This window comes from Aphidius gifuensis, linkage group LG1 (genome assembly GCF_014905175.1).
Source record: "Aphidius gifuensis isolate YNYX2018 linkage group LG1, ASM1490517v1, whole genome shotgun sequence".
Taxonomy (NCBI): domain Eukaryota; kingdom Metazoa; phylum Arthropoda; class Insecta; order Hymenoptera; family Braconidae; genus Aphidius; species Aphidius gifuensis.
In genome coordinates, this window is record NC_057788.1 from 17,786,046 (window position 1) to 17,805,130 (window position 19,085).

The 19,085-nt window shown below is 29.3% G+C and overlaps 5 protein-coding genes across 8 annotated transcripts; 2 read left to right on the plus strand and 3 right to left on the minus strand.

Moving 5' to 3' along the window:
- Positions 1-652: 652 nt before the first annotated feature.
- On the plus strand, positions 653-2,150 carry LOC122850246 (39S ribosomal protein L22, mitochondrial). Its single transcript, XM_044149370.1, has 4 exons — positions 653-1,024; positions 1,099-1,337; positions 1,435-1,648; positions 1,854-2,150. The coding sequence occupies exons 2-4, from the start codon at positions 1,116-1,118 to the stop codon at positions 2,072-2,074; spliced, it is 657 nt and encodes a 218-aa protein (XP_044005305.1). The 5' UTR covers positions 653-1,024; positions 1,099-1,115; the 3' UTR covers positions 2,075-2,150.
- Positions 2,151-2,267: 117 nt separating this feature from the next.
- On the minus strand, positions 2,268-2,916 carry LOC122850294 (60S ribosomal protein L39). The gene is made up of 3 exons (XM_044149456.1): positions 2,784-2,916; positions 2,559-2,662; positions 2,268-2,320 (listed from the first exon to the last, which is right to left on the minus strand). Exons 1-3 carry the CDS (start codon positions 2,784-2,786, stop codon positions 2,272-2,274), a joined length of 156 nt encoding a protein of 51 aa, XP_044005391.1. The 5' UTR covers positions 2,787-2,916; the 3' UTR covers positions 2,268-2,271.
- Positions 2,917-5,772: 2,856 nt separating this feature from the next.
- Positions 5,773-8,525, minus strand: LOC122850193 (nucleosome assembly protein 1-like 1). Of its 2 annotated transcripts, none has more exons than XM_044149284.1 (6): positions 8,327-8,525; positions 7,671-7,798; positions 7,145-7,579; positions 6,758-7,043; positions 6,370-6,489; positions 5,773-6,277 (listed from the first exon to the last, which is right to left on the minus strand). In XM_044149284.1, exons 2-6 carry the CDS (start codon positions 7,770-7,772, stop codon positions 6,105-6,107), a joined length of 1,116 nt encoding a protein of 371 aa, XP_044005219.1. In that variant the 5' UTR covers positions 7,773-7,798; positions 8,327-8,525; the 3' UTR covers positions 5,773-6,104. The 2 variants fall into 2 exon arrangements, with proteins under 2 accessions (XP_044005219.1, XP_044005211.1); XM_044149276.1 differs by having other exon boundaries at positions 7,671-7,809; positions 8,327-8,517.
- A 649-nt stretch (positions 8,526-9,174) lies between these two features.
- Positions 9,175-17,535, plus strand: LOC122850042 (transmembrane protein 131). Of its 3 annotated transcripts, none has more exons than XM_044149029.1 (9): positions 9,175-9,190; positions 9,737-9,866; positions 10,236-10,300; positions 10,383-10,411; positions 10,806-10,889; positions 10,972-11,095; positions 11,173-11,286; positions 11,758-11,880; positions 12,020-17,535. In XM_044149029.1, exons 2-9 carry the CDS (start codon positions 9,773-9,775, stop codon positions 16,946-16,948), a joined length of 5,562 nt encoding a protein of 1,853 aa, XP_044004964.1. In that variant the 5' UTR covers positions 9,175-9,190; positions 9,737-9,772; the 3' UTR covers positions 16,949-17,535. The 3 variants fall into 3 exon arrangements, with proteins under 3 accessions (XP_044004964.1, XP_044004973.1, XP_044004956.1); XM_044149038.1 differs by having other exon boundaries at positions 9,177-9,333; XM_044149021.1 differs by lacking the exon at positions 9,175-9,190 and adding an exon at positions 9,360-9,536.
- On the minus strand, positions 17,392-18,905 carry LOC122850261. The gene is made up of 2 exons (XM_044149395.1): positions 17,856-18,905; positions 17,392-17,779 (listed from the first exon to the last, which is right to left on the minus strand). The coding sequence occupies exons 1-2, from the start codon at positions 18,312-18,314 to the stop codon at positions 17,690-17,692; spliced, it is 549 nt and encodes a 182-aa protein (XP_044005330.1). The 5' UTR covers positions 18,315-18,905; the 3' UTR covers positions 17,392-17,689.
- Positions 18,906-19,085: the final 180 nt, after the last annotated feature.

Here is a 19,085-nt window from a genome sequence, read left to right on the forward strand (position 1 = left end):
AAAAGTGACAGCATTATTTTTACAATTACTCCAAATTACTCCAAAATTTTGATTTAGAATAAAAAAAGTTTTTGAATATAAATTTATTGTTTTATAATTTAATCTTTAAAAACCAGGAATACGATAGAGAACATAAAAGATGATAGAGTGCATGGGGGGAGAATTTGGGAGTAGGGATGCGCAATGGACCGAAATGATTAATCAGCGCATAGCAACAATTAAAAAGTTATAATATTTTTTAATAATAAATTGAAGAACTCCCAATAGGATTTTTTTGCATATTATAATTCTTCAAAGAAATATTTCTACCCATTAAAAAAAAAAAACTTGAAAAAGTTGAAAATTCAAAAAATCCAGACTCTGTCTGCGGCCCTAAATTTTTTTTTTTTTCTGAATAAATTATTATTTGATCATAATATATATTTTTTTTTAAAACTATTTATTTATTGGAAAATAAGGAATATTTGAAAAAATAAAAGAATTTTATTTATTTATATAATTATTTATTGATTTGTTTATCAAATTAAAAAAATGCCATCTTATGGTAGGCTGCGGTAGGCCATACGTTACTCGGTAGGTAAAGACATCATCACTCTAGTGAAAAATGGTGAAAACACAAATTTTTTTTTCTAATATAATAGAACCATGGTTTACAAACAAATAAAAATAGAAAAAGAAATCCAAAATAAAAAAAATTAACTGTGTGATTCCATAATTTTTCTTGGCTCAATACACCTGATTTTTTTATCCGATTCTTGAAAAAAAGTATCGAGTATAGATACATCGGTCCAAAAAAAGTATCGAGTAAAAGTACTCGATACTTTCCGATTTAAAATCGGCTTGTCGATACATCGGCAAAAATCGAAGACCACTACAGTGGAGGCCAGTGCAGGCTGAAACTTGAGGTTATAAAATTTTACATTGATTAATTGTACGTTCATTGACATAACATAAGACAGAATTGAAGAAATACAAATATAAACAAATTTCGCCAACCGAGGTTCATATTGATAAAACTCATTGGGTAATTAGTGATTTAGAAGGAAAGTTCTAGCTTGTATATTAAAGTGAAATTAACATTTTTTTGTTTTTTTTTAGTCTACTCATAAATAAAAATGCAGTGTATCAGAAGATGTTGGCAAAGTGTATTGACAGGGTGCAGCTTTAGTTCAAATCCAACAAATCTGACAAGATTTTCAATACCTGGAGCAAATTTCCATACATCTTCAAAGCTTTCAGATCTAGAAGAAGAGAAAAAAGAAGGTCCTTCTAAATGGCTTACATATAATGAAAAAATTTATCCACCTCAAGAACTTAGTGAAAAGCCTAGACCAGCAGTTAGTAGATGAAAAATATTCTATATTCATCCAATATACATAATTATTTTCTATGTTTTGAATTGCGAATATTAATTTAAATTAATTTTTATTTCAGTTTGTATGTCACATGAAGACAAACATCAAATACAGTCCAAAAACAATGTGGTACGTCTCAGTGCTGGTTCGTGGACTTTCAGTTGATGAAGCTATTAAACAATTGAGTCATTGTTTAAAAAAAGGTGCCGTTGCTGCTAAAGAAACAATTCTGGAAGCTCAAAAAATGGCTGTAGAACAGCACAATGTTGAATTCAAAAGCAATCTCTGGGTTGGTAAGTAAAACATCATTGTTTATATAATTAACTTGTTAACCAATAAGCCCCAGAAAAATTAATTATGAATTTGGTTTTTTGAACCGCCATAAAGTACTCTCTAAAACGTTTGTACGTCACTCATCTTTGGAAAGCAAATCCTGATTTTAAATTCAAAATTCCTGATAAAATAATTAGATGATTTTAAAACAAATAACTGTTACAGCTGAATCATTTGTTGGCAAAGGAAAAGTAGTAAAAGGAATAAGAAAACATGCTAAAGGTAGAATGGGACGAATTAGTTATCGTTATGTTCATTATTTTGTTCGTTTGGAAGAAGGCCAGCCACCCAAGCACTACTTTGGTCCTGAACCCAAGACGAAAGATCAACTGCTCGAAGATTGGATTACCAAACAGCGAGAACGAAAAATTGCTAATTCAATATAAGACTTATTTACTGTTAATTAATAAATTGTACACTATTAATAAATATCTTAAATAAATAAATGTAAAACAAATTTTATATTCATTCTGAGTTTTTTTTTATTAGAAGTAAGATATCAAACATTGTTCAAATTATTCGACAATTGAGCAGCATCAGGATGATGGTGACCGCATGTTCGGTTGTGAAATGTTTTTACTCCTTACAACTTCAACTTGGTTCTTCTCCAGTGACGTCTTTTGGCGTTATACCTGAAGGACACGGAAATATTAGTTAGTATTGATATCACCGAATTAAGAAATAAAGTATTTCCAGTCTTTGCACTAGATACAATTTTAAAAAAATAACACAAACATAACCTCAAAATAAACAATATAGTTTTGGAAAAATGACCACACTTGTAGCAGTAATATTAAAGAGTAAAACAAAGAAAATTCATTGTTTTTTTTATAAAATATTAATATATTAAATTAATAGTGATTATCGTACCTGATAGTATTGCCTGTTCTCATTCTAACCCATTGTGGTATCGGACGATTTTGCTTAAGCTTTTTAGCAAGCTTACGTTTAATAATCAACGTCTTGTGAGCGGCCTGAAATTATTAAATGTTAATTAGAAACAATTACAAACTCAAAATAATAAGTATTAAATGCACAGTAGTTAGGATTTAATTTCAAAATTTGGATTAAAAATTGAGAAAAAATAATACACACCATAGTATCCTGTACGATGACAACACGTGAAATGAAAGAGATTGTGACTGCTTCAGGCCTTCAATGCTTCCTTGGTCGACAAAATTAATAGACCTCGGTTTGTATCAATAAGAGGCATTAACTCAACAGGAGAATAGTTATAAAGCGTCATCTAGTGGTCGAAGCATTCATAGAAGACTACAGATCGCGCGCGAGACACTGATAACATTAGCTGTGTTCGATGGTCGTCTCGGCTCAGTTCCGTCTCACTTACGGCTCACTTATGGCGCTAGCGACGTACGGTTGTTTGAAGAACTACAAAGGCACAAAATCTCAATACAGGTGCTTATCTATATCATCACTGTATTAATGCCCCAATAAATATTGTTTATTTACAGTGATGATATAGATAGGCACCTGTATTGAGATTTTGTTCCTTTGTAGTTCTTCAAACAACCGTACGTCGCTAGCGCCATAAGTGAGCTGCAGTCCAATTCACAGGGCAAATTTTATACAATTTAGGGCTTTTTTTGGCCGCTGATGGCGCTTGTTAAATTTTTTTTATATAGATTTCACATACAAAAGCTCCACAAGCGCCGCCAGTGGAGGAAAAAAGCCCTAAATTGTAATGCCCTGTGAATTGGACTGCCGTAAGTGAGACGGAACTGAGCCGAGACGACCATCGAACACAGCTATTAACTTTTAAGGCTTGTGACCACTAGCATAGTTTTTCGACCAAGTTCTATGCCATAGTACTATGGAAGAAAAAATTCACATATAACGGCTATAGGGCGGCGTTTTTATCGTTTCTGGAAATTGTTTCAGCTGTACCAACTTGCTTACAAACACATAATAGATAAATAAAAATATAACCTTTCTTATTTGTTGACAATTTGATATTTTGACAGTCAATCATTATATATAGGTATGTACTATACATGTGTAAATATAAACAAACAAATTTATTAACAACGCTAACTATTGTTGTTGTATTGTTTTAATGTTGGCTGTATCAAAAAAAAAAACTAGTGTGAAGTTAGCAGTTCTATGCTGAAAATGCTGCAGCATTTTTTCAACATAGTCCTCGGCGGCCATTTTCTGGTAAATTTCTAGTGAGATATAGTGACACAAGTGCTATGGCATAGAACTTGGTCGTAAAACTATGCTAGTAGGTGCTTTCTTTTGTGTATTTATTTCTTTTCGTGTTTATTTTTGCGCATGCGCAATTGAATGCGCAGTCAGCAAAAAGTCAGTTTGCAACAGCGTAGGACATAAGAGGCTGGATCCGCTATGTTTTAATTCTTATTTTTTGAAAATTATTTGTTCGACGCCACTGTTCTCTTCTCATGTTTGCATAATATGCGCATGTGCATGGTCATGCGCATTGAAGTGAAAAAAAATAAATACACAAAAGAAAGCACCTTTTATTTTTTTTCCTATTTATTTTTGGCATGCGCAGTTGAATGCGCAATCAGCAAAAAGTCAGTTTGCAACTGCGTAAGACATGAGGGGTTGGATCGGCTATGTTTTAATTCTTATTTTTTAAGAATTATTTGCTCGACGCTACTGTTCTCTCCTTAAGTTTGCACCACTTGCGCATGTGCATGGTCATGCGCATTAGGATAAAAAAAATAAATACACAAAAGAAAGCACCTAATGGCCACATGCCTTTAAATTATTGCTACACGCCGATTATGATTCCTGACCATTGCGCATTCCTACTCTCAATATTAGGTGCTTTCTTTTGGGTGTTTATTTTTTTTCCTGTTTATTTTCGCGCATGCGCAGTTGAATGCGCAGTCGGCAAAAAGTCAGATTGCAACAGCGTAGGACATAAGGAGCTGGATCAACCATGTTTTAATTCTTATTTTTTAAGAATTATTTGTTCGACGCCACTGTTCTCTTCTCATGTTTGCATAATATGCGCATGTGCATGTTCATGCGCATTAAAGTGAAAAAAAATAAAAACACAAAAGAAAGCACCTATTAAGGGATTACCCCCGCATATCTAGAGATCTCTAGGTCGACCTCTTGCGTATGAAATTTAGAAACATAATATTTCTATGAGTGCGAACGAGATAAAAAAGAAAGAGAAAATCTTGTTTCTCACTTCAACTTGAGTATTTAGACAAAGACAAAAATTTATTTTTATTTATTGTAAAATAAAAAGGTCTCAAAGCCCTATTAATTTTTATATCAAAACTTTCCTTATTGTTTCCTCTATCTATCTGTAGTTTTTGAAAAAGCTATCTGCGTTTTCCATAAAATTGCTAACCAGGTTTCTAAAAACTAAACCGGACTCTCCATAAGAACCTATGTATAACCTTCAAAAAAGTAGCCTACTTTAGTAATTAATTACTAAGTAATTAGCTACAAGAAAATTATCAAAAAATTTGAGCGTATGTATTATTATTTCATTAATCTGCTCAAAAAATTTCAAGGCTCTATCTGCGTTTTTGATTGGTGATGGTAATCCCTTAAGGAACAATTCGATCAGGTTCGATCAGCAAGAGTATATGCTTAACATCTAAAAATAACGGCAACTTGAAATATTAATTAAAAAAAAGAAAGCATTATCACAAAAAAACGTTTTTTTTAATAAAAAGGTGTATTACTATCTCAATTATCTATTTTATAAATTTCATAGCATTGACACCATTTTTAATTTAGCCGAATTGTACCTCAATTGGACAACCCTCAATGAGATTTTATTGTTTATTCTAATTTTTCAAATTACCTTGACTCCAAAAAAAAAAAAAAAATTCAATTAAAAAAGTCTGAACTGCCTGCACCTATAAATTTTAATTAATTGGTGATAATTAAACCATCAACTCTAAAAGAACTTCAACTTTACTCCAATATTCTCCAAAAAAACTTCTATAGAATAAGTATAATAGTTTATTCTAGATTCACCAAACCTAGGCTAATTAGATATGAACCTTATAACTTTCTCTGCATTTTAGTGCTCCGTTAGATATTTCTTAATAAATCTTCAAATAAAAGCCAATAGTACAAATGATAAAACTGATAATTTATTGTAAGAAACAAATCAACAAAATATTTTGATAAGCAATTCATTAGAAAAAACATGCAAGAAATAGTTGGTGTTTCTTGACTGAACCTGATCATAAGAATAAAGATAATTTGTAACGATGCTTAGGCTGGCTGCCATAATTTTTTTTTTTTCTAATTTTTTTTTAATTGATTTTTATTCAATAGTTTTTAATATGAATAAAATATTATGTAAGTCATGTTAAAATTGGATTTTCAGAATGATAATTTTTTCATATAATTCTCTTGTGTTGATTGAAATTGGAGATAAATGCAGTTTATTTGTTCGTTTTACTGTTGTTTACACTCTTGCCCATCAGCAGATATTTTTTTTTGTACATTTTTTTTTTGTCCACCAGTTGGAACTTCATTATCTTCTTCATCGATGTCTTCATCAGAATTTTCCTCATCTTCATCATCCTCTTCATCTTCGAATTCGTCACCTTCATCTTCGAGACCTTCACCTGAAGTAACCAGAAAAATTAAACATCAATGGTACAGTTTTCAATGAATTTAATTTATTTTTCGAATTGATATTTAAAATAACAATAATTACCAGTAAAGTACAAGACAGCACGTGGAACGATTCGTTCACGAATATAATGACCAATTTCGAAGTCACTTGTCATTAAAGCCTGGAGATCTTCATCAAGTTCAGCTTCTGGGTCTTCTGGAACTGAAAATTTAAAAAAGTGTAAATTTTAAAAATTGAAAGTAGAAAAAAAAAAAAAAAATACTCTTTTAAATCAGGCGTTATTGATTGGAAGATATAGATTTGAAAAAAATAGGTTAATTATATAATCAACATTCAGATTATACCCAAAGTTTAACGATCTCATTTGGCATTTAACATCCGATCAATTTTAAATAATATCATTAGTGACATGCTAAAAATATTGCTCAAGTCAATTCTAAAATCAAATTGTTAATAATAAAATACTTACCAACTGGTGGAGTAAAAAAGTTGAAGAATGAGTCATTTTGTACAACCTTGGTAACTGAACGCATTGCACCACGTGACTTGTGTTTTTGATTTTTCTTGATTGTTTTAACTGTTACATTTTTCCCTTTTTTCCAATCAATTGTACAACCAACACTCTTGTATATTTCAGGTCCCTCAAAACCAAACGGATCATCTTCCTCGGGTGTACATTTCATAAAATATTCCTTGGTAAGAACTGAGTTTGAAAAATATTCATTTGGCTCAAAGTGAAACTCAAGAACAAAGCCCTTCAAAAAAAAAAAACGCAATCCGTTAATTAAAAAATAATAATTACATTTAAATATTTATACACAAAAGCATTATCAAGAATTGATAAAAGTAAAATTACCATTGGGTTTAAGCCTTCCAAGAATATTACTTGGATATCATAAAGATGTTTAAGAATTGGTTCATCATGTTCCTGAATCATTTCAGCAAGCATACCAACATTTCTGAATATGGTTAACCAGAAATCGGGAATACCCTTAGTATCTTTGTTTTGTTCTTCAACTTTACCATCTGTAACCTTGACTTTTTTTTGGAGATCATCAGTGAGTTTTTCCTCCTCATCTTCATCATCGCTCTTCCATTCGCACTCTTCATCTGTTGGCTCATAGACACCAGCAACTATTTTACTTCTTTTATCGTAAACACTTGCATTCATTTGATGATATTTTGCCTCCAATGCATGTACTTCTTCGTAGAATTTTGCCTCGAGATTAACAGAGACGAGTTGAAGTTGCTTTAATGCTTTAATTTTGCGTTTTACTGGTTCTGAAAGATTCTGTAAATTAAATAAAAAATATTAATTCATTTTTTTTTAATAATTAGATAATATTTGAATATACTATTTTTTACATTAAATTTTCAATTACCTCCATTTCTGCAGCCATACGAAAACGATTTCGCAAAGCAGCAAGTACTTCTGATGGATTGTACATGGGAACCTTTGAATCATCATCTTCAATTGATTCCATGTCACTGCTGTCTGCTCTTTCTGGATCTGTCATGGCACTATTTGACCATCAGGGTAAAGAAACAACAAGGGCAAATCGAACAGAAATAAACCGAAAAAAAAAAAAAACCAATTAAAAAACAAACATAAATAAATAATGAATACTTTGGAAGGTAGAAGAGCTTGAAAAAGGTAATTATAAACGCGAAACTATGTTTTTTTCATCTCATTTTAAAAAATATTAAAGCCACTTCAAAGCTCTTTTTTTTGTACACGAAAAATTGTAATATTTTAAAAGTTGAACATGAATTATTTATAAATCTGTGTAATTTAGACAATCAATTCAAAAATAAAAGTAGACTTGTAAAAAGATAAATAAAAAAATCAAGAAACAAATAATACAAAAGAAAAAAAAATTTTATAACCTGACTTTTCATGCACATGGAGAATACTTCAGTCACGTTTTTTAACATGTTAAGCTCTAATAAATTAATGTTAATATCACGACAAACATTTGTTAATCCCAAATAAAATTTCATAATGTATAAGTATCAAAATATAAAATTAATAATTTACCTTATTATTTCAAATTAAGTAGTATTTTATTATAAATTTTAATTCTTCCGACTAACGTTCGTCGATACCAAACAGGAATGTTGTGCAAAATAAGTGCTGATAGTTGATACGACGGGCAGTCGGGCACAGACGGGCACGGGCACAATAGAGATTTAGAGAAAGAAAAAAAAAAAAATTTTACATATATCCTACAAAGAAACTTCCTGTTAGAGTTCCCTCCAAATGTGCGCGCGTCGCAGGTTAGTCAGCAACATACGTCAGTAATATAAACACCAGCATTACCAATGGCGCGCGAGAGACAGCGAGACTCGAGAGAGAGAACAAATGAGAACAAAAATATAATAATAATAACGTAGTAGTAGGCCCAAAAAGACTAGAGGTGCGTTCTTTCGCTAGCGGGAGCCTGCGGGTATCCCCACCTCTAACGATCCCTCTCTACTTTTTTTCCCTTTTTTCTTCTGATTTGCGTGGAATTGGAAGCGCAGTAACGAAATTTCACGCAAGTTAGAAAAAGAAAGGGAAAAAGAGTAGAGAGGGATCGCTAGAGGTGGGGATACCCGCAGGCTCCCGCAAGTCAAAGAACGCACCTAATGTTTCTACCATATATGTAGTATTACATATATGGTTTCTACATAGTCTTTGATAGTCTTCTTGAGTAAGCCGTAGGGATATTTTTTCATGGCGGATTTTCTGGCGGATTCCCACCTCCACTACATGTCCCTTCTTTTTTTTACTCCTACTTTGAGCGCTTGAGCTCCCCTTCTTAACGTTCAACGTTCAAAGAAGGGATAAAAAAAAGAAGGGACATGCAGTGGAGGTGGAAATCCGCCAGAAAATCCGCCATGAAAGAATACACCTTATGACGTATGTATGCATGTATTTATGTATGTACGTGTACAAAAAAATCATTGAAAATTATCATGCATCAAAATATTGTGATGAAAAGTTGAAAAATGTGTATATTTATTATGTGAATTAATTAGACATTCAAATAATGACGTATTGTGGTTAGTTTGAAAAATTATTAATTAATAACATCTGGTGTTGTTCTTCAATGATTTAAAAACTATTATGGATTGTTCAATAGAAAAATAATCGATATTGCAAAAATTCTGATACACATAATATCAATATACATATAATAATCATTAATCATTCCCCTCATCCTCTTTAACCCCACATGTCACGTCATAGATATAGATATATATAGGTATATATATATGGTATATTTATATTTTTTTTATCATCTACCTCCCTCCCGAAACCTCTTCACATTACCATCTTTACCACTACTACAAACCTCCAGTTATAACTTAAGCAATGGCCAAATACTGCTTAAACATTATATTTTTTCACGGGGATTAAATGATAAGTTCTTGACTAAAAAAATTATATTTTAAATGTTTTCAGTTATTCAACTTATTCAAGATAATAAGCAATAATATTATGATTGGAACCAGAATATGCTGTTACTTGTTTTTGTTAATATTTTTTGATTCACCTATGCAAAGTAGACCATCCTTTCACGGTCATAACAATGGTAAGTTTTTTATTTTTTTTTAAATATTCAAATAAGTACTTTTTATTTTATTCGACTTATTTTACAAGTTAATGCTCCATTTTTTTTTTATTTATTTTGCATAATCATGTGGTTTTAGAGTGTTTTTTTTATTTTCTAGATACATTTTGTCCTTTGTATTGAAAGACAATATATATATATATATATATTTTTCTAATAAAATAAATAAATAACAGATTATGTCATAATCAAGATTTCACTCCGTGACTTTTTTTACTTTTTTTTTTTTTCGGACTTATAAATTGTGAATTTGAAGGTCAAAAATAAAATCTAAATTATTTGTTATTTGGCAATGAGTTTTAATTATTTGTTATTATTATTATTTTTTAGTTTTTGTTCAGGATGATAGCGAGGTGCAGTATCTACTAGAAAACATGCCAATAACAATGCACAAGGTCAGTTGATTTTTAATGAATAATTAAAAAAAAAATTCTTGATCCAAAACATTATTGATGAATTTATATTTTTTTTAAATAGGATTTTAGCAGTTCAGTGCATAGAACTGGGTAAGAACATAATAAATAAACACCATGGGTGAGTTTTAAAAATAGGAAAGTTAATTTTTTCGTTATTCTTTTTTGAAAACAAATTAATAATTTCGTTTATTTAAGCTGAAACTGCGTATTTTCTAATCAGTTGGTGACGAAGTAATATAATATAAATTTTTTTTTTTGATTGTTGTCTAATGATAAACTGCTTCAGGGTATTTGCTTTAAAATTTATTTTTATCATTTTTTTTTCTTTGCTTTTAACTAATACATACAGTTTTTTTTTAATCTTAACTTTATAATCATCTTTTTTTACCTTTCCTATTTTTAAACTTAAAATATAATGACTAAATATATTTCAAATATTAATAATTGTATTATATAATTCAAATTTTTTGCTATTGTATTCAAGGGATTCAATATTAGACGATAAAAATATCCGAGATTCAATATCTTACATACATTTTGAACCACGTATTTTAGACTTCAAAGAAAGGTAATAAATAAATTATACATTTTTTTATTTTGATATATTTCATATTTCTTTACAATTTATTATTTTTTTTTTTTAACATCAGACAACTCGGAGTTCCTCATCAGGAAATAGTAACACTGATTAATAATGATAGAAACCGAACTGTGCATTTGACATCGATATCAGGAAGTACTCAACACTTTCATTCATCATTTTTTCAAGACAAAGTATAAGTTTATAAATTATTTGAGTTAAAAAAAAAAAAAACATTTTTTGATAATTTAATTTAATACCTTGGTTCAAGGTCATTCCACCACTCGGAAACACAACGTTTACCGTTGTTTTCCTTGGCAGAGATGAAGGTGAAATCAACAGTCATCTTTTTATTCATACTTCAGATGGAATACTTAAGTATCAGGTAAAAAAGTCAGATAAATAAACCACTGGTTTTTTTTTTAATTTGAAAATACTTGCTATCATGTCATATACTGATAACAAATGTATTGTAAGACACATCACTCGTCAAACAAAAAGTTTTTGATGTCAACAATTTTTCATCTAAAAAACTCATTTAGATTTATTTTTTAAATATTTACTAAAATACGATAGAAGTTTTTATAATAATTAAATTCAAAATTTGATCAATAATTTTTTGTTTTTTTTTTCCAATTTGTTATTGTCGCTAATGTTATTATTATGTAAAAATTAAAAATGAAATTTGTTTTGAATCATTATTAAATTTCTGAAATGAATTTTGGTAATATACATTTATTCATAAATTTACTTTGATATAATAATTTGGATCACATAGGATTCCATTTCATTGGATTGTATATTTTTATACGTAAACTTGAACTTTAATAATATATTTTTAAATTGATTCTTTCAGGTCAAAGGATCCAGTGTAAATAGTCCTTATAGACTTCATCCCGTTGTTGGAGTTAAGCTGCCTCTTAATGCATCATTTACACCTCTCATTTACATTCACAATCCTCACCCTGAATCAATGCAGGTAAAAAAACAAGTTCATAATAAAAAATTATTTTGTCTCATGAATTGGATTTAAAATTAAAATGACATTAATTTATTTATGTATATTTTCGTATGCTTTTATTTAATTTAAAATTATTATTATTATTATTTTGGTGTAGGTGACAGAAGTTTACAGCAGTGGTGGTGAATTTCATTTAGAGTTACCATCAGGTGAAGCTGAAGGCTCACGTGAATTATGGGAAATACCTCCTTATCAAACAAAGCCAATAATAAAATTACACTTAAATGCACACGCTGAAAAAAATCACACAGCATATGTAAGATTTAAAGTTAACAACAGTGATGAATTAATGGTTGTTGCTGTTGAAGTTGAAGTTAGTCACAATGCTGGATTACATTGGGGTGGTAATTCAGCATCGATAAATCTTGGTATGGGTGGTTCTCTTCAGCCACCACTTCGTTATCCAATCCTCATGCGAAATTCAGCAAAAAAACCAATTAAAATTGTCAATATAATAAGTACACCTGTATCAAAAGCATTAAAAATTGAATTTCAAACAATATCAATAGCAGGTGATACAGAAAAACCAATTTCAGTTGGCACATTGATTTATGATTGGAAAGAGGGTCTTGATCTTCAACATTTTAAAGGAAAATTATTAATTAAAGGAATTGGTCCAGGTGGTTCAAGTCAAAAATTATCAATTCCTTGGATTGTTCAAGTTATACAAGGTGGTCTTGAAATTAATACAACATTCGCTCACTATTGTTCACCTCACTCAAATGAACCACGTAATTTTACAGTTAAAAATCGTTTTAAACAATCACTTGCATTAACAAATGTAACACTATCTGATAATGCTATAGAATTTTTTACAATAAAAAATTTTATTCCAAAAGTACTAAAGCCAAATGAAGATTTAACAATATTTACACTTCATATTAATTCAGATAAATTAAATGATAATAGTAAATTACAGTCATCAATTTTAATTCATACAAACATATCAACAACAGATATACCATTATTACGTTATGATGGTAAAGTTAAAAAAATAATACCCGATGAATATGAGAATAACCGCGGTACAATGAATTTTGGTACAGTAAGTAGTGGTACTGAAAATGAAGCAATATTTGCTCTTGAAAATACGAATCCAATAAATATTGAATTGCATGGTTGGGGTGTTAATATGCCTGGTGCTGTTATTGAATTAATGGGATGTCAAAATACACCATCAAAATACATTGAGAAAGAAATTAAAAACATAACTATATGCAGTTATTCTGGTAATCAAAGTATAAAACCAGGTTATTTAGCAATATTTAAAATTAAAGTTAAAACACAAATTATTGAAGATGATACAATTGTTGGTGATGTATTTGTGCGTACGAATTATGAACGTTTAATTGTTCCAGTTTATATGCGTGTTGCACATGGTAAAATATCTTTAAAAAAATTGATATTTACGGATTGTTTCCCTGGTTCAATATGCATGCAACAAATTAAAATACATTCGACATTTTCACGTTCAATGGAAGTTAAATTTGTATCACCTGTTAATCAAGACAAAAGAATAACGTATATACCTGCTGATGAATTAGCATTACCAAGAATTTCCAAAGGTGATAATATCATCGGCTCAATCAGAATCGATCCTTCTGTTACTTGCAATGAACACTGCTATCTTGGCCTTTCTTTAAATGATTCATCCGGCAATCAATGGCTACATACATTCAATTTACCTTCTCACACACGTGATTCTGACTTAAATCTTTTAAACGCAAGATACTCAACATTTCTTAATTCAACAGCTGGGGGCATTGTATGGAACATCACAATGCGACTTGATACAACTGAAGTACGAGGACATAAATTTTCAGTCAACATAAAACCATACTGGCCATCATTAATATCGAACAATAAAAAAAATCGCACATTGATAAAATTTCCATTGACACAAGTTGGAAATACATCAGTTAAAAATATAAAATTATTCAATCCAAGTACAAAGCCATTATTGATACAACTTGTTATGGATATAAACTATCCCCAAGGTCAACGTCTTTATCAATCACTACCAGATAGATTTAAATTAATGTGTAATGATTGTTCGGCAACAGTTGATAGTGAATTTAAAATTCAACTAGATGATGATGAAGAAAGAAAATTATTTGATAAAATATGGGATACTGTGACAGCAGTTGATTCATTGCCAATATTTTTAAAACCTGGTGAAACTAAAATTGTTAAATTACTTTATACACCATTTAAGCCATTATCATCATCTGGAGTTCTATATATTCGTAATAATTTAACAATTCTTGAAGTTGTAGGTCTTGAAGGTCGTGGTGTTTATGCCAAATTTGAATTTGACGATAAAAATCCAGGCTCACCAGTGCCATTATCATTTGAATTAACAGAAAAAAATTTGAAAAATTGTGAACGTAATAATAAATTACGTAAAATAAAAAATACAAACTTAACTGTTAAAAAATCATTTATTGCTAAAAATACTGGTGAATTACCAATTGATTTTAATAATTTTTATATAAATGGATTATTGTGTGAAGGATATGGTTTTCATATTATTAATTGTGACTCATTTAAACTAAATCCAAATGCAACGAAAAATATATATATTGCATTTACTCCAGATTTTACTATGTCACAAGTTACACGTGAACTTTGGATATCGACTAGTTTAAAACTAAATAAAACAGAAACAGATTTTGATGATAATGGTCTCGTAAAAATGACATTATTAACAATAATACCACCAAAGATTATTGAAAAATGTTCAGTTATATTAAATAAACATCCATGGGAAGCTAATATAAAATTATTTTCAATAGCAATCATTGCTTTATTAGGTATAATACTAATTATGATGTCATTAACAGACACAAATCAAGTCTTAAAAATAGCACTTGATCCACGATCAAGTCCAGTACAACAATTGGACTTGAGACAACTAGCAATGCAAGTTAATACAGTTAAAGATAGCAATAAAAATAATCTTGATGAAAAAATAAAGAAAAAAGATGAACCGGATTGGAATTTATTGAATGTTAAAAAAATTAATAAAAATGATAAAGATCATAAGAACACTATAATACCTGATTGGACAATTGAAGAAGAAAAAAAATTTAAAATTGATATGGAAATAAAAAATTTTAATATTATTAAACAAATTGATAATAATTGTTTTGATTATACGAATGAAATAATACAAAAAAAAAAGAAAAAACAAATAGATTATGATAAAAATGATAGTCATGAGTTTGATAATAAAATGACAAACTCAATAATAAAATCTAGTCTAATTGTATGTAAAAATAACAATACACATAATAAAAAAGATGACAATGGAAGTAATATTGTAATTGATATAACAAAAGACAAGATCCGTAAATTAACATTACAACAAAGTAATAATAATAATAATAATAATAATAATGATAATAATAGTAATATTAATAATAACTCATCTTACAAAAAATATGATAATACTAGTCAAAAACTGCAATATTCTGAAGAAGATAAATCAACAACAACTGAATCATCATCAAATTATAAAGACCAACTAAATAGCAAAGATTATGATCATTTAAAAGTTGATACAAAAATGAATATTAAGTTATCTGGAAACAAACAAATAAAAGCAGTTGACAATACAATTGATTTTCGCGATATTTATGAGAGTGATAGCGATGATGATGAGGATCAAAAAGAACGACATGAAAATTTATATAGATGGAAAAGAAATACAAATAAATTATATCAAATAACGACAATATCAAGAACATCAACATCACCAACAACAACAATAACAATGTCATCACCAATAACTAAAATAAAAAATTCCGAGAATTTTGTGACAACAAAATCACCCAAAACAAAAAATTCACCAAAAAAAGATAAAGTAGAGTATAAAAAATTAATAAAAATCGATAAAACTCCCATAAAATCAATTGGAATTGAACAAAAACCAGGAATTTTAAAACCAACTACAAGAGTATCATCTTTATTATCTCATACATTGCTTTTTCCACCACCTCCACCACCACCTCCACTTCCACCACCACCATCATCATCATCATCATCATCATCATCATCATCATCATCATCATCATCATCATCATCATCATCATCATCATCATCATCATCATCATCATCATCATCATCATCATCATCATCATCATCATCATCTTCATCATCGCGTTGGAGTGAGAGTCGTGCAAAGTTCAGTGACGTTGTTGCTCGAAATTCAGATAATACATCACCACCATTTTCACTGACAGCTTGTTCATCATTAATCAAACAGGACACAAGTCAAGATCACCAAATATATCATGATACAAATCAGTTCTCTGACAACGATAATAAAACTCCAATAATTTATAAACCAATTGTTGAATATTCAAGTTTATCAACAAAATTTACTGCTCAACAATTTGCTAATCATTCACAAGATACACTAGATGTTTATAAACAACATGATAGCATGGCATTGGCTCACAGGCATCAGAATCAATATCCTAATAATTATCAACGTCAGTATCATCATCATCAAATGTCGCCAAGTTTTTTTGCAAATTCATTTGAGTCAAATTATGAGCGGGAGTTAGTACCGTATGATGATTTGCTCGAAACAAATGAACCGATGATTGAACTTGAGACTTTTGATGATCAAATAAACTGCCAATGTTTGAATGATAAGGTATCAAATACGAATTATTTACCAGAAAAAAAAGATTACCTTCATGAACAAACGACGTATAAAGTTGTTGATAAACTGCTTGACTCATCGGATACGTTCAAGGATAATAATTGGGCTGAGACAAATTGGGACAGCTCTTATGCTAGAGGGGCTGTTGGCGAAGAACGCAGTGGTGTTTGGGGTGTCAATACTGGTGGAGTTTGGGCAGCTGCCCCTTGGGAAACACCGTCCCAACCCATAACGCCATTACAAACATCATTAATGCAACAAACTGATGAAAATACCCAGGAACCATCTGGTTTTGATCCATTCAAATCACTCAGCAGTATATGGAATCCAGTTGATACATCGCAAAAACAATAAAAATATTTTTTTTTATCAAAAAGTAATAATTAAATGATTGTGATAAGAATAATTTTTTTTTGTTTTTTTTTCTTAACAAAAAAAAAAAAAAGTGACGGTTGTGATAATCACATATTTGATTTTAGGTACTTGATGTATTACAAAGCAGAAGTAAAAAAAGGCAAAAAAAAAAGTATTTAAATTTAAAATTATATACGTAAATGACAAAATAAATTATGTTCGTAACATAATTTTAATAAAGAATGAATTATTTCTTGAATTTTTTTTTTTAAAAAAAGTTATTTAGTTTTCCGCACACACGTATAATGAATTTTTTTTTTCTTCTTAATTATTTAAATCACATTGATTAATAAATTTTATTGTTCAAATCTATTTAATAATTTTTTTGAATATTTATTCAAGTTGTTATTTTTTCATACATTGTATAAAAATATTGATAATTGGTTTTATTAATTTAAAAGTACAGCCTATAAAGAAATTGTAATAAATTGGAATTTAAAATGTGCAAACAATTTTAACTGCTACTGATGCATTGTTTGAAATAACACAAAAATAAAATGTGAACAAGTTATCCACCCGAAACTATTGATCTTGATTACTCGTAGTTATGTACCTACTGTGTAAGACTGTTATTTCTTGTGTTAAAATAAAACCCAAAAGCTGATAAATAAATAAATTATTTATTGATTTTAAAACGCCAAGTGAATTTTTTTGTCAATATTTTTATCAGATTTATTGTTTTTATACATTTAACATTTGTCCAACAGATCTTTTTTTTTTTTTTCCTGACAGTGAACTAGATTTAACATTTTGAATTCTCCTCAGCAGATCCTTAAAAAAAAAAAAAATTAAGCAATTAAAATTAACGATGAATGTTAACATATGATTAATAATTATTCTCAAATACCAAATTGTCTTCTTCAATTTTTTTCTGCAGCCTACTTCTATTAATTCCCGAACTACTGGGTCTAAGATTCGTTTGACTTAACACACATTTAGAATTTTTTTGCTGTTCCATTATTTTTCTCAAAAGTAATTGATTGTCCCTTTCAATTCTCATAGTTTCTGTGTTTGTAAAGCTCATATTTTTTCGACGTTGATTACAACTAGAGCTATCTCGAGATACAGGGGACAAAAAACATCTTACTGGTCTTTCCGGTATTTTCGTTGATTGATCAGAGACAAAAGAGGAAGTTACATCAGTGATCAGTGATGATCTCGCTGTAATATTTGTCATCGCTGATTGTTCATCAAAGTCATCGTTCCAGATTGACTCGTCACTATATGAGTAATTATCATCTTCATTTCGAATTTCTTCTTCACTATTATTGTGATACTTTTCAACTGACTGACTTCGACTAAACATGATTATTCCAAAATGATATAATTATTTGACAAATATCAAGAATAAATTTAAATTGGAAGAATAATATAATGAAGAATAGGTATATTTTTATATAAATAATAATAAATGTCAAGAACTAGTAACCATGACAACGATTATGTAAAGAAAACACGCTCGGAAATCGTTCAAGGCAAGTACATGTCTCATGCTATTTAAATATTCACCCTTGGAGTCCGTTCAGAAACATTCTCATTTCGTGACTTTTGTTTTTGTCGTGGTCATAAAGACTGATAAAGACTTGGTCTGGTCAAGCTACCAAGCTATGATTTTTAAATTAACTTTGTTGTGGAGGATAAAAAAAAAAAATTTATAGTCAGTCATACATATGTATATACAGAAAAACAAATAAATTCCATACTTTCGGCACTCCTGTTTATTGATGAAAAATTTTTTTATATAAAATAACTTCAAGCTTATGTATCGACTATTTAGAAAATTATATATCGATAATAAAAATTAATCTTGTAAGTTTTTATTCGATTATTTTCAGTTATAAAGTAAAATTTAATTAACAAATAAAATTTTTTTATAAATAACGCCATAATAAATGAATTCTCTCTTTTATACTATAGTTTCAATAGACATTATCAACAATAGTGAAAAAATAATAACTAATTTTTATCAATTATACAAACGCAATAATATATTAGTGTTGAAATAAATACTATATGTTGGATTTAAGGACGGACATAATACGAACATTTCAACAATCCTGGACATATTTGACTGATT